At 32.1% G+C, this 15530-nt stretch overlaps 1 protein-coding gene across 13 annotated transcripts; it reads left to right on the top strand.

The window, feature by feature from the left end:
- The first annotated feature begins 3271 nt into the window (after positions 1-3271).
- On the top strand, positions 3272-14242 carry LOC110691258. 13 transcript variants are annotated; one of them, XM_021868174.1, is made up of 11 exons: positions 3272-3451; positions 3944-4060; positions 5320-5587; positions 6762-7713; positions 7824-7900; positions 8510-8648; positions 8792-8853; positions 10125-10441; positions 11272-11376; positions 12124-12207; positions 13814-14242. In XM_021868174.1, the coding sequence occupies exons 2-4, from the start codon at positions 3965-3967 to the stop codon at positions 6905-6907; spliced, it is 510 nt and encodes a 169-aa protein (XP_021723866.1). In that variant the 5' UTR covers positions 3272-3451; positions 3944-3964; the 3' UTR covers positions 6908-7713; positions 7824-7900; positions 8510-8648; positions 8792-8853; positions 10125-10441; positions 11272-11376; positions 12124-12207; positions 13814-14242. The 13 variants fall into 13 exon arrangements, with proteins under 13 accessions (XP_021723866.1, XP_021723865.1, XP_021723867.1 ...); XM_021868173.1 differs by having other exon boundaries at positions 10125-10446; XM_021868175.1 differs by having other exon boundaries at positions 10125-11376; positions 13814-13872; positions 13988-14242.
- The last annotated feature ends 1288 nt before the right edge of the window (positions 14243-15530 follow it).

Genomic DNA, 15530 nt, shown 5'->3' with positions numbered 1-15530 from the left:
ACAAAAACTCTAAGTACATTTAAGTGCAAGGCATGTAAATACTTTTATTAGGTAAACATGCTTTCGAAAATAATTTAATTTCTTAAATTTAAACATGCCAAAATATGACTTTCTCAAAAATCAACACTTTCCAAAAATTAGACTTATTTCCAAAACCGATTTTCCTCACCTAAGTATGCACAACCCCCAAGCAAGTTAAACTATACTCGAGGAAAGACCAGATCATACAAAGTTCATGGTCTTACTTAACCAGTCTCGGGTAGAGGGACAATAAATATCAAATACTCAGGCCCATAGTGAGCTGCAAATTTAATTCAATAACCTGTAACCAGTAATTTATAAACAACTTTTATTAAACTAATCAAACCTTGAAGTCGTAAAAATTATATATTTAACTCATCAAGAAAATTATTAACTCAAATCTTGATACGAACATTTATTTAAACAATTATAAACATTCACCAAAACATGCATTCAAAACTTATATTAAGGACCTAGCCACCTATACGTACCTTGATCACGAGAAATAAAGGTACGACTGCACTTGGTCACGATCAAAAGAATCCTCCTACAATTTAAACAACCTTAATTTGTTGTTTCTAAGTTTCGGGACGAAACTTCTTTTAAGGGAGGTAAACTGTAATACCCCGAATTTTGAGAAATACTTTCTTAATTAACCCTTTGATTATTTGAATTTGGAGCCAAAATACGTGTATTTAATTATTTGAACAATTAATTATTTTTTTTGTATTTCTAAATTAACAATAATCAATTATCTTGGTCGGTCCATATTTTATTAATTTCAAAATTTACGTTGCACGCACTTTTAACTTGGACTTAACTATATTATTTTCTGAATTTTATCAATTAATAATATTCAATAATTTTAATTATCATCTTATTATTTACAACTACTTTTAGTTTAGATATTATCTAAAATATTTAATACATTTGTATTTTTTATCAAAATCATTTATTTTATTAATTAAAATCTCGATTTTCGTTAAACAACCTTAATTAATATACGGTTAACAAATAATCCCAAAACTATAAACAATACACTACTTGTGCATGAATTACCGAAACTATTAACCTTATATTAAATCAAACTTTAATAGTTTATGTTAGTATCAAAAATAGTGATATTAGTATAAAAAAATGTAACGTTAGTATCAATATAACATTAGTATAATATATTAATGATATTAGTAATTAGTAATGATACTCATGATGATAATAAGATAGGAAGCAATTATTATTTTGTTGTTGTTCTAGTTTCTTGCGGCAAAAGAAGGTTGAAAGAAAGAAAGTGCCATTACACCTTTGCTTGTTGGCAGCAAGTTACAGCAACAATGAGGTGGCGGAAGGCAATGGTGAAATAGCTGTTGTTAGGGCGACAGTATGACGGCAGCAATGGTGGTGCGGTTGCGGTGTTTATTTGAGCAAACAAGAAAGGAAGATAGAAGAAGAAAGAGAGGGCCATAAGTTGAGAAATAAAGTAGAGAATTTTCTGAATTTTTTATGTGAGTAAATGGGAGTAACTAAGGGTCTATTTATAACTGTTTAAGGGTAGGAAGATAGAATTCAAGAGAGTGTGAGTTTAGTACGAAAACAAGATAAGTTTAGGTTAGTTAAATGAATTTGAATGTAATTTGGCCTAGGTTAAGTTACGTGAGAAATCAAATAAAAAGATGAGAAAATAAGATTAATATTGATTTAGTTGGAGGAGTAAGGACAGAAATCAACAATAATCTAGAAATTAACTACTTAGCGGTTAAGAAATATGATATCATTCCCAAACATACGGCCAACAAGGTTTTTTTTATTTTTTTATTTTTTTATTTTTAAAGAAAATCATATTTTAATTAATAAAATAAATGATTTTGATAAAAATACAAATGTATTAAATAATTTAGATAATATCAAAACTAAAAGTAGTTGTAAATTATAAGATGATAATTAAAATTGTTGAATATTATTAATTGATAAAATTCAGAAAATAATATAGTTAAGTCCAAATTAAAAGTACGTACAACATAAATTTTGAAATTATAACTACTTTCATATATTTTAACATATCTTTCATATATTTATAATATGTATTTTTTTTATAATAAACAAATATATACTACGTATAAGGTAATATATTAAAATAATATACTATCCCATACTCCGCATCATTCTACATCGTCTTTTTTTTCTATGAAAGTTTTTTTGCTCCAACCAGATCGACACTTCAGCTTTTATTATACAAAGTATTTGTTTATTCATTTATAATAATAACACTAAAATTAAATAACTATAAATATAAAATAAAAATAAAAAAAAACCTTGATTATTAATTGTCACAAAAAAAAGTAGTTATAATTTCAAAATTTATGTTGTACATACTTTTAATTTGGACTTAACTATATTATTTTCTGAATTTTATCAATTAATAATATTCAACAATTTTAATTATCTTATTATTTACAATTACTTTTAGTTTTGATATTATCTAAATTATTTAATACACTAGATGGAATGATAAACGAAAGGTTGTTCTATTATTTTGAAATAAACGAAAGGTTGTTCTATTTATGGAAGATGGCTGAAGGGTTGTATTGTTTACGACAAATTTTCCTTTTATTTAATCCGTTTTTGTTTTAAGGTTTAATAGTCTTATTGTTGTTAATGCAATGGCCATTTAGGGCGTGTTCGACACTAGCGTTTATGAAGCTTTTGAGTAGTTTAGCTTTTTGACTTGATCAGAATGCTACATAATAAAAATTATGCGTGTTCAGCAAGACAGTGGTGAAAGTAGCTTTTAGTGTTTAGATAACTTTTGCCAAAACTTAAAACTTTTAACTTTTGAATAGCTGTGGGATTATTTATTTATTTATTTATTGAGGAAATTAGGTAAAATTTTTATCCAAAATTTTAGGGAATAAAATCCAATTTTTTTTTATTTTTATTTTTTTCAAATCTGAAAATACTGTTTTTAATATAATACTTATCTCATGCTAATGTTAAAAATTTATATAGCTATATACTTCTATATGATTTGGTCTGACATTATTGTGTTTTGCATTCTTCATTTCAAATTAATATAATTTATATACCTTTTTTTTTTTAAGAGAATTTATATACCTTTTTGTAAACTACGTACATATTAAATTTTGTTATAAAAATTTGACTAATAATATAAATAATGATTTATTTATTACTGAAATAATAATTTTAATTATTTCAAAATTATTAAAACCTCAACCACTATTTACTGAACACTCCTCCTAAAACTTAATTTTGCCGAACACCTTAGAAAACTCAATACCCCATTCATAGCTTTCTCTCCTCAAGACCTCAAGGCTCTGAATTTTCACACCGATCAGTCGAGAACGCACGGCGCCACGCGGCCACGGCCTGACGGCTGACGGCCCTATCTCAGTGTTTCAGTTTCATGCCATTCACGGTAGGTTCTAGGTTTTTACTTTTCAATATTTCATTCATTTTACTTTTTTTCAAGTTTCAATTTTTAATTCATATTATCTAGTTGTTAGATTAATTGCTTATTGCCCCTAATTCATATTTGGTGTTATTGATTTATTTTTGCCGCTATTTGCGATTTTCTTAAATCTTTCAATTTTCCCCTTTTAACTACTCTGAATTGGTTGTATCTATTTTTTTCACATATATTCATGCTTTAATCTGATTGCTAAGCTGCCTGAAAATTATTGATTTTTCATTTCAACCATTAGAACATCATTCAATTATAGGATGGCAATTTATTCCAATTCTTTTGTTTCGGTAGTTAATGGATTTCCAATTTCTCGAATTTTAAATGTAAGTTCTGAATTCCCCAAACCCTTGTTTCGAATTTTTCAGGCTAATATTTATCCCACATTTCGTTTTTATTTCATGTTACACTGTACTAATTTTTCTTTTCTTGTATTTGAATGTTTAGGTGGCTCTTTGAAGAAATAGAATGAATATGAATATGAATGAAAATGTAACACAAATCCAACAACAACTCACTGAGCTTGAGATTGAAGCCGAGCATCTAATATTGGCACGGCTTCAGGTTGATATTATCTCTAAGCTTTGTTTTTCTACTATTCAATTTGTTATTTCGATGTTCTGTATGCCTGGTCATATAATTTAATTTTAGCATTCTTGCTGTTTGATAGTAGTATTGTCAAGGTTTGTGAGCTAGTTGTAGGGTGGTTGATTGTTGGTGAAAATGTTTTATTATTGTGGTATTAACGCAATGAGTTGCTTGGGGTTAATGTTGGCTTGTGTGTTTTGAGTATGTGGCAGGAATGTGATAATTTACGGTTCATCTGTGTTTCAATTTGCTATGTTGTCTCTTTCTATATTTTATGGATGTAATTTGTTATAGGGGTAATTTGGATAAAGTTTAACGGTGATGAATATGGGTTTGCTTAAATGTAGTGCATCTTTCATTGTGTTTGTGGTTTATTAGAAATTGATCTTGTATCTGAAGCCTTGCTAACATTTGTTTTTCATGGAAATTTGATTGTGGTTGTCTGAGATTTTCTTCGGAAAGCTGATTTTGTTTTGGACTTACGTTGAGCTCACATTGTCAGATTTGTTTGATGTTGATGATGAGTTATGAATGACCAAGCTTGTTTGTGAAAATGCATGATCTGTTGTCTGTAATTCTTCCCGACCCCATGAGCTATCTTATTGCATTGGTTCTGTTCTGGTTACTTAACTTACTAGGATGCTTAAGTTTGACGAACAAGTTATTAGGTGATATTGTGGTCTAAGTTTACACTGGATTCTATGATTTTCAAATTGGATAGGTTAATTGGTAAGGAGAAAAATTTCTTTGTCATCTTAGTAATTAGGTTGCATGTTAGACCACCCTACCCCACCCAAGTAAAAACGTGGAATCTTTGGAAGCATTGGGTAATATGTTGGACATTGTTGGAAGTGGTGCTGTACCGTCTTGATTTTAGGATAAGTATTTAGTACGGAGTAGTAGTCCTTGTACACGACCATTGGATTTTTTTAATTTTTTTTTCTTAATCCATACTTTGTTTTCCTTCTAATTTGACATGATAGAATGCCTGTTCGTGTAGTTTTGTTGAAGGGTAAATCTTGAAATGGTATTAAAAGTTGTTTCACCACTTCGTAGAAACTTTTGCAATCCAAATCTCAGCTTGATTAGTTAGCAATGTGCTAGTGTCATAACAGTTGTTCCAGTTGGCCTTTGCACCAATTCATGAAATCTAATAAGAGAAAATTTAGTCACATAACACCTCAATCCCCCACCCCCAAGAAAGAGGAGTTTGTTTTCTCATTGTGAAGATGCAGGTTGTGGAAAATGACAGGTTAAGGAATGGGAACAGGGAGGCATTAACAGCACTCAGGAAAAAGGCACGTACAACAAAAGCTAGTGTTCCTTCTCCGTTTGAGTCCATTATGAAGGAGATTGGAGGGCATGGTTCCAAGACATTGGTTCAAGAAATCTGCCCAACTTGTGGAAATCATGATGCAACTGAAAATATGTGGATGATGTTCCCTGGAACAGATGTCTTTGCTCAGGTCCCATTTCATGCCGCTCATACCATATTAGAGGAAGGTGTGTTATCGCATTCTCTTCTATTAGCATTATTAGTCTTCTTGTTTTGTTACATTTTAAAGTGACTACATGAACATTATCTGATAAGGTTAGGTTGGGATAATATTAAATCGTAGCAGTTTAGTAGAAATACTCATATCTTAGTAGGATGGCTTTAACTTTCAAAACCTTGAACTCTTGCACTAAATTCAATAATTATCTATGCTACTTAAACTCCGACACTACACAGGTACAAAACCAAGTGGCAGACAAGACGTGATTATCAGTAGTATTAGATATGATCTATCCATCCTTTAATGTACTGTGAATGCATTACTTGCTATGATCGCAATAAAAAATAAAAAATAAAAAAAGTTTTTATGAGTCCCTAGCTCTTCACCACCTCACAGATTACACGTTCTAGCATAGCCAACCAAAGGCTGAATCTATGTTTGGGCAGATAATCTGCACCATATGATTGTAGTCCACTACATTCTTTGCTCTTTCCCTAATACTTAAGTATATATGCCTCCAACTGTATACTTAGGCCCTAATCTCCAACATTACCCGGCTAAGCCAAGCTCTGATCATGCTTAGCTTTACGAATGCAGAGCTATTAGAGAAACTTGACAGAGAATGAAGTGTCCATATCCATGTCAGAATGTGTAGGATCTGACATGAATTCTTAAGGTGGAATGAAAAGTTTTGAGTCATAGATGAAGCTCTAAATTTGGCCTTACTCCTGGTGAATTCATCTTGTAATGGCTCAATATAAGCTGGGTAATTTGACAGATACTCTATGACCTGATGTATATCATATGTTTTAGAAATTTTCTTTCATCGTGAGCTATGCGAAAACAAGGATTTACTTTTGTCGTTGATGCTACTCTTGCACTTCAAAAGAAGGTAACTCCATACAAGAGACCAGTATATTATTCTAATCAACATCTTATAACATGTTTGTGCTATTAGATTTTAGGCCAAATCTTTTTGAAACAGACTTACAATTATTTGTCATGAAACTGGGGTGGAGGGTGAAAGTGTGGAACCTTACTTTTTATGAGAACTTTAAATGCCTGACAGTAAGCCAACATATAATTCTAGCTCACCAATAGTTTTTACAGCAGCTAAGCTGTAGCTAGGGCTTCGTTGATGGAGTAATGTTTAATTTGACATTTTGTTTATGCTGTTGCAGATCAAGAAAGGCTCGACTCTGAATTGAAGGAGCTGCAGAGTCTTGTCAAAGAGAAGTCTCTGATAATCTCAGACAAGGGTGCTATTGCCGACAAGATTAGTCCAGGGATACTTAGGTCTTTAGTGACATTAACGGACAAAAAATAAACATTTGTGACAAAATTAACTACTAGTTTTTATCCTACTATGCATAATCTGATTTTGTATATCTATCTAACAGTGTTCACATTGGTTTAGATCTTTATACATCAGGAAGTTCTAAACTTCTAATGGTTTTTGGGTCAGACATTTAGTTCAGAAAAGGTCTATGGGCCACGGCCCTCTACTGTTTTTGCAGCCTAATGATTATTGAGTACTTCCTATGTTTCTTTATAATTGCAACAATTAACAATGGCAAATCTTCTATTAAGAAAAATAAAAAGAGAGAAGGCTTCACCTACTCTATATTATACATCTGTCCATGCTTATCCCACTCTTACCTCCTGTTTCTTTTTTTTTGGACACTCCTACCCACTTTATGTAAGGTATTTTCTGGTACTTTAATTAATAAAGCTTACCAAATGTGGAAGTGTTTAATTTTTGAAACACCTGTTTTAGCCAAGTGTTGCAATTTTAGGTTTTTGGTGATTAAAAAATTTATTTTAAGCCAATCATAATCATATCATTTACTCTTTAAATGTCAGTAGACCACCGGCACTGTTCCTTATGAACAGTAGGACAGTGCGCGGATGATTCTACCCTTCTTCTGGGGTTTGTTTCACGGTTTTGCCACCTGTTGTCTTTTGCTGTTGTTGCTTTCCCGTTTTTCCTCACCATCACTCATTTGGCTCACCCTCTTCCTACTCTCTTTCTCTCTCCTCTATTTTGATTTTTAATTTTGATTCTCTCTTCGTACTTGCTTCTTCTTTTATTTTGGTGATCTTCTTTTTGTTCGCCATTGAAGCTTATATGAGGTGATTTAGTGTGTATTTGTTTAATTTTTTGGGTTTATTATTTGAGTTTTGAATTTTACTGATTTTGATTGTTTCTCTCTGAATTTTACTGATTTCGATTGTTTCTCCAGGGTCATTTCTGGGTACTCTTGTAGACAATCACTCAGGTTTTGAAGGTGTCAGTGAGATGGGTGTATCTGCTGTGAAGGTACTAATTCTGAATTCACAATTGATAAACTCTATCAAATCAAATTTAGGTTTTCTTTTTACATTTGATTGAGCTAATTTAGATTAAAAAGCGTAATATAATATAAGAGCATGCAATTGATGTTGGAGGTCTAACAGTGGAGGATGAGGTTTAACAATGGCGATAATTAGATCTTTTGGCGGCTGTTTGCAATTTTGCATGCTTGAGAGTTGAGACGAAATGAGGAAATATAAGATAGTTGCAATTGAGGTTTCTGACTAATAAAATTCAATTAGATTATTTCGTTAGATCAAGTAAAACAGAAATTTTTGAACGCAAAAAAAAAAAAAAAAAAAAAAAATTAAATAAAAAAATGAAACATGCAATTGGGTTATGTATATTAGTCTGTTAATTTTTTAGGAGGAGTTGTAGTTGATTTGATTAGTATGACAAATATAAGAGCATGCAATTGATGTTGAAGGTGTAACATCGGAGGTTTTGAGTTTCAACAATGGCATTAATTAGATTTTTTGGCGCTTTAGAGCACCCATATACAGAATCCTGAGTGATTCCAAAACACTTACACCTTTGACTGAAATTGTTAATTACGGTTTCTGATTGTGAACACAGGTTTAGAGATAATCGACATGTCAGCATGGGTTCTGAAAAGTGGCTAGATTTAGAGGTCTGGAACTCTACTCGAGATTGCTTTAATGTTCTGAAGTCATGTGGTTACAGAATAGCCACTACACATCTCGGAAAAGATAGAGTAATAATCAGACTTCTTAAAATTTTATTTTAGCTCTTATTTTACAGGATCTCCTCTGTGCCTCTCAGTCATCTTTCTGTTGCATATTGTGGATTACTCTTTGATTTAGTAGTGCTTTATGTAATATCCTCCATTACAATCAGGTTTCTATATATGACATTGATTGGTCATGCCCAACTGCCATTGTTGTTGGGAACGAGAACAGGTAATTGTTGTTCTTCAGCTTCGTATAGTTAATTTAATTTTGTTTTATTCATTTCTTCCAATGTTTCAAATTATGCCTATTTATTACCGATTAAGCATGATAACATTATTTTCTCCCACAGTCCCACCTGTTATTTTATGTCTGTGAATTACTATTACACTGTGAAAAGAATTGTGAGGCATATTCATGTCACTTTCTGTTTGTTAAAGTCTTTTTATAGTGTAATTGAGGGCATTTCTTTTCAAGGGCGAAAGATTTATGTCTTAAAATCCAATAGGATATTTGACACCCTTAGAATTGGAATATTACTTGAAATTATAGGGAAAGAAGAGTACATAGATGCTTCACTTGCTCTTGTCTTTACTGATCTTCATTATTATCCTCAAAATTTAATTTGGTGGTTACTTAATTCCTTCTCTCCCTCAACAAAATTGTTATAGCCCATTTGATCAAGTGGTGATGTTACTTTGGCATTGCAGTTCTCATCTAAATTCCCCTTATTAGAGTTTAAATGTATATATTTGAGCTTTGTGAAGTTGAACTTCTATTCAAAGAAAAAAAAAAAAGAATTAGTTGAACTTATTTATAGTTTGCAAAATAGACCTGGTGGCCCTTATCTAAACCTATTGCTCTGTCCGAGCTGTTTTTTTCTTAAACTTCTTTGAGGTTAAAAAACAAAGCTTTTAATACCCTCAAGGCGAATGGGATCAAAGCCTAGCTCTTGAGTATGTAGTATGTACTGTGAAGTTGTAGAGTTTAAAGTGTGTGGCCTTCATATGGTAGAATTTCCAATAATTGGTATCCCTTGCAGATTTCCGGTTGCATGTCTCATGGATTTTCACATCTTAAAACTCTTTTCCTAAAATTTAGGCTTGTGCTTTATAGTTAATTTACTTATTATAATCTATTAAACTTGAGTATTGCCTGCTTTAGATTTAGCAGTAGAATGTAATATCCATTGTGTGTGTACAATAATATGAAAACTGTTAATCGATGTAAGGGCTGCAATTGATCATACATCTGATGTTCGTATCAGCTTGCAACTCTAGACTCTAGAGCTTCCTAATTTATACTCTGAATCTATGATAAATTATCTTGATTTTTCTTAGTTTACTGTATTTATCTTCGTTTTGTGTCAGAGGGGGAAAAAGAAATTAAATGCTGGCTTAAAAATGATTTGGTTATGTGAACACTTCATCACTTGGCATTTGTGAATGGCTTGGGGGATGATTATGGAAAAAAGAATGCTGATAATATATGCATTCTTACAGGGGAATTAGTGAAGAAGCTTTAGAGTTTCAGACTTGCACTGCAGTATTCCTATGAACGGCATGGTTGATTCTTTTAATGTTTCTGTTGCTGCTGGGATACTGATGCATCATGCTGTTTTTGACAGAACATCACGCATGGTGAGATGACACAGCTTCAATTTTTATATAGGTCTGCATATAAGTGTTTCTAAGGTGAAGTGTGAAGCCTGTAATCACCTCTGCTTTTTAATGGCTGCTTTCATTGCACGGCTCAATTCAAAAGAATGTCTTGGCTGCTATGCACAAGAGTTCTGTCGTCCATCGTCTTCGCAAATATTGTTTGGTTCCTCTTTCTCTCTCCTCTTTTTTGATTGATTTTGACCTAATTTTTATGATTGATTTTTATAGCAATTATGTGTTTTTTTATGGAGTGAATTTGGGTAATTTTGTTTTGCTTTTGAATCTTGGTGTCCTGTTGGTTTAATTGTTTTTTGCATGGGATGTTAGGTGAGTTTGATTGGTTTCATTTGCTGCTTGAATTCGTTAAGTGAGCTTGATTGGGTTCGTAAAGTGTATTTTTGGGCTTAACATGTTTTATTTAGCTGTGTTTTATTTAGTTGGTGGATGTTCTGTCTGTAATAAACCAGCGTTATGCTTAAACCTTGCAACTTTATTCTCACTACTTGCATGTTTAAGAAACGCTAGGCAAGTAAAATTAAGTATACCTGCCAAGAAAATTCATTTTGTTTTGGGGTTTTGCAGCTTTTACTTGTACTGTTATTGTTTTTGTTATTGTTCAGGTATGATATTTGATTTGCATTTGTTTATTGTGGTATATATAATCATAAGAGAGTGGTGTATCGTAATATGCAGTTTTTATTTTTTGATGGAGAAAATCTGTGTAATAGATCATGAATTTAACTGATGGAATAGATCTACAACTCTAAATCTAAATTCATACCTACATATAAATAGATTACCATTAAAGGGTACAATTTCTAATTGAATTGAAGGTCTGTTTTTCATTGAAAAGGCTAGATTTCAGGTTTGGTGTTATATTTAAGTTACGATGGCTTATTTAGTTATTTCAATTCTAAATAATGCTTCTGTAAAAAAAAAAATTCTAAATAATGCTGTAAGTCTTGCTTCTGATTATTTGGATCTGCAGGATCATCTACCAGGCATGGACTGAATCCAGATTTTGTGGATCTAGAAGGTCAACTCACTCATGAGGCACCACGGGAAGATGAGAAAGATCTTGAGAGTGGTCTTGGTGTGTAACCTATTCTTGACTTCTTGCTTTATTTATTTATATAATTATTTCATTTATTAATTTTGAGTAAATTGAGTGGCAATCATTGTGTGCGGTTCCGGTTGGTTATACTAGCTTTGTTGATCGGGTGATTTGTTGGGATGAAGAGACCTGATAATGGTTCATGCTCTAATAAGCATCTAAATTGGATATTGTGTCAAGTACCATTTGTAATTCTACGTTGGATTATTGAATTAATAGTTATAATTATTGAAGACCTAAATGCAATTTTTTTTCTTTTCTTAGTTTCAAATTTTGCTTGATTTTGAACTGTGTGTAGCTTTAATGGGTTGAGCATATTTAAGATTGTAGGCTTCCAAGCTTCTCCTTTTCTATTAAAGTGGCTTATGAGGTAACCACTTGATTTGTATCTTGTGTGAGTAAAATAGTGCAAGCAATCTGATCATATTCCTAGGATCTAATAAACTCTCAAACAAAAAACAGGCAGATTGAAGAGTGTTGTGTAGGTTCATGCACATGGAGTGTGCAGTATAGGTAATAGTTGACTCATCTATTTACAATATTGGGTGATGAAGTGACTCATCAATTTCTTTTGTTTAATGCACCTCTTTAAAAATTTGGTATGTGACGTTTGTAGCTTATAGACAAGATGCTAAAATTGTTTAATATGGATTTATTGAAGTATTGATGGAGTAGTTTGCTTATTTTTTCTTTAGTTTTTTCCCGGGTCAAATTTATTACTTTCAGTATGTCAAGTTTAGAGGACTCCCTCAGTTTCGACAAGCTGCCTAGCATGGGCACTCTTGACAGGAGGTTTTAATTCTTTGACTGGTATATTTCCTTGATTATTTGTGTTTAGTCCATTTCTCATAATCTCATGTTTATTTTTTGGGCGTTTATTTTTGAATTTTGGGATTTGGTTTTATTTATTAATGCATTTAGACTGAAGTTGTGTCGATGAGTGTTGTTGAATTTCCGTTTAGAGGGGAAAAAAAATTGAATTTAGTTGTGAAATTTGATCCAAAAGTAGTCACTATATTCCGATAGTTTTCTGGTTCTCTTTTGATTACTTGGATCATCCATGTTTAATTTTGATTTGAGTTTCTCTATTTTGATGGGAGTATTAATGAGAAATTGGGGAAAACAATTACTCATACTTTATTGATTGGTGACGTAAATTAGCTTTACGTTGACTTGAGAATTTATGTATATGTTGACAACATGGCTGATAATAGTTTAAACTTTAAAGTGAGTGGTGAGTAGTGTTTATATGGCATAGTATGTGATTGATAGGCTAGGCATCAAAGATCATTGGTGAAGAGTGGAAAAGCATGTCAGAAGAGCAAAAAAAAAAACGACAATTCATAAGCACGTAAAAAAAAGAGAAGTATATTTGTCCGTTATTATTGCCCTGGTGATGCTGATTCTATTTCATTCTTTGGATGTCAAGTATATATGTTGCATTGTTTCTGCTATTATATGTATACACATGAACTCTGGATCTGGATTGATTTATGAATATCTGGTTTATTATTGCTAGCAATTTCCTGGAGTGTAGTGTTAAACTATTAAACTAGAGAATTGAATAGAGATCAAGTGGTTAAACCCCTTAGCTTCCATAAGTTCACAACTTAGGTTGTCTTGGGTCAAAGGTTGTTATATACACTCAGGTGCACGGTACACCTAATGTATTTTTTGCAAAAAAATAACCTTGGTGCATCTTGCTCTCGGGTGTATATAACATTTCAGTCCGGGGTTCAAAACTCCTTTCCCCCTTCCCCTGAATATTATTCCTCATCAGCCACCTTCCACAGACCACCTTGAGATAGGGATTCATCGAGGGGGTAATTGTGCACCTATCCTAGAAAAATAGTGTTAACACTATCACTCTATCAGATACTGCATAGTTTGTTAAAGTGCACTGAATTTACTACGTATGATTGATTTGGCCCAGAGAATACAGCAGCTTCATCAGAATCATGACATCTAATCTACTAAATTTGCTTAAATAACCCACACCAACTCATATTTAAGCCAATCTCATAAAAAAGCAAAAAATTTCCAGGTGTAGTAAGAATTGGTGGAGGGGAAGGGGGATGGGAATAAGGTTATCATTGTTTCTCTGTTTTTGAGATCTACGTTGAGAAACAGGTGAAATTGGTTGTATAAATGGATCCAATTGTACTTTGATCTTCTTATAGATTTAAAGGATTTTAGTAGATCTACTTTTAGGTTGGCAGTGAAGGGAAAATGACATTGATCTTATTTAGAATTATTGACTTTTGAATTTAGAAATTTAGATATGCTTCTTTCAAGTGGTATGTGTGATTGTAATTAGTGAGTAAATTCTAAATTGTTTGTTAATAATTAGGATTTACGAATAATTTTCCTATGTTTTTAAACCTAATACATGATTATGTATGTGCCATTTATCTAGGATGAAAACTACATCTGCTACAAGATGGTGGTTGATGAATTGGAGGAGCTTATATTAGGGTAGGATTGGCATATTGCCTATATCCAGCTATTCTCATAAGTTTGCATTTGTTATACAAATTTAGGACCATGTACCAATTTCTTTTACTAAAAGCTCAGAATTATGTTATTGTAGTGGATGTAGACTCTGCAGGACTGTCCTTTTTTCTGCCATTATGTTGGCATAGAACAGCAACAGTGACTTCTCAAGGTAATTTTCTCAACATGAATATTCACAGAAGGAAGAATGGTGATTGCTTGATGTATAATGTACTGCTAAAATTACCAGACTGTAATCAAAGTCTTTGCTTTTATATTTTCTTATTCTGATTGCACCAACCTTGGAAAATTGGGTTCCACCTTATGCTGCAGTTTTAATTCATGTTCTTGTTCATGTATTTGTGTTTGCTATGCATATTTGTATTAGATACAAGTAACAACAACAAAGTTAACTTTAAAGTGCATTTGCAGCAGCAACAATAGTAACAACAACAAAGTTAACTTTAAAATGTACACAGAAACGATGAGGGAATGAAGATGAGATAAAAAGAACTTTAAGTCAAAGGGGTAGCTAACATGAATCGACTTTATAATTTTAGCATTTTAAAATGACTAAGAGGCATGGTGACAAAAAAAAATGTTTAGGGATTTTGTAAATATACTGTATATTATCTTCCTAAGGTAAGTATTTCTGTAAAATCTTTTAGGGATTTTATAAAAATTCTATTACATTGTAAAAGTAAATAGAGGAGAAGAAATTGAGTCTTTCTTAGAATGAATTATTAATAGAGTGTATTTTATTTGATGGAAATCCAAAATCATGTACGAATAACTCTCGATAAGTCGTATAAGTCGTAAAAGTTGGATTAGAATTTGGCGAAAAAAACAGTGAAGAGGAGAGAAAAGGAAAGAATGAAGCAAAGGAGACAATATTAGGTAAGGAAGATACAGAAAAGATACTTATAAGAGATCTTTTTAAGGTATAAGATTAAGAAATAAGCAAAAATGAGAGACTTTTTTAAACGCACATAAACCATAAAAGAAAATTATATAGAGAGAAAAAGGATTTGGGAGGGGGGCTTAGTTGGACAAGCCTCATCAAAAGAAGGAAAAAAAAAAGAGGAATTGAGGAAAAGGTACAGGAAAAAAAGTTTGAACAACAAGGAGGGAACGAGAGAGAATGCGTGTATGGGAAAAGGAAGAGAAAAAGAGATATAATCGAGATAAAGTGGGGGTGGTGGGGAGAGGACGTAGCTCATATTATACTTCCTATGAAATGAAAAAAACATGGAATACATGTAATAGGAAGATAGGTAGACGGATATCAAAGGAGGGAGGGGAGAGCTACTCTTATTTTTTTTTCCTTATATTAGAAAAAGATGATTTAACATTTCCGGATTTTCCTAAAATCTTAATTTTAACCTGGTTATTTTATAGATTCAGGTTTCTTCTATTTTATAGATCCAACTTACCTTATTTTGATATTGAGGGCATGATCTACAACAGAAATTTATGTGTAGGAATACCAAATCCTCCATTTAACCGAGTTTATTGTGTAAAGATCTAATGAAGAAGGCAGCTCATTCAATGTATCTGCAACGTAGTCTGTTGCTTTGTATCTCGTTGTTACTCTTAATTACTATGTGGCCGTAGCATGCTTATCTTTCCTTTGAAAATTT

This window comes from Chenopodium quinoa, unplaced genomic scaffold, assembly GCF_001683475.1.
Source record: "Chenopodium quinoa cultivar QQ74 unplaced genomic scaffold, ASM168347v1, whole genome shotgun sequence".
NCBI classification, from domain to species: domain Eukaryota; kingdom Viridiplantae; phylum Streptophyta; class Magnoliopsida; order Caryophyllales; family Amaranthaceae; genus Chenopodium; species Chenopodium quinoa.
Note: the sequence above shows the minus strand (reverse complement) of the source record. Positions and strands in the feature narration are given on the sequence as shown.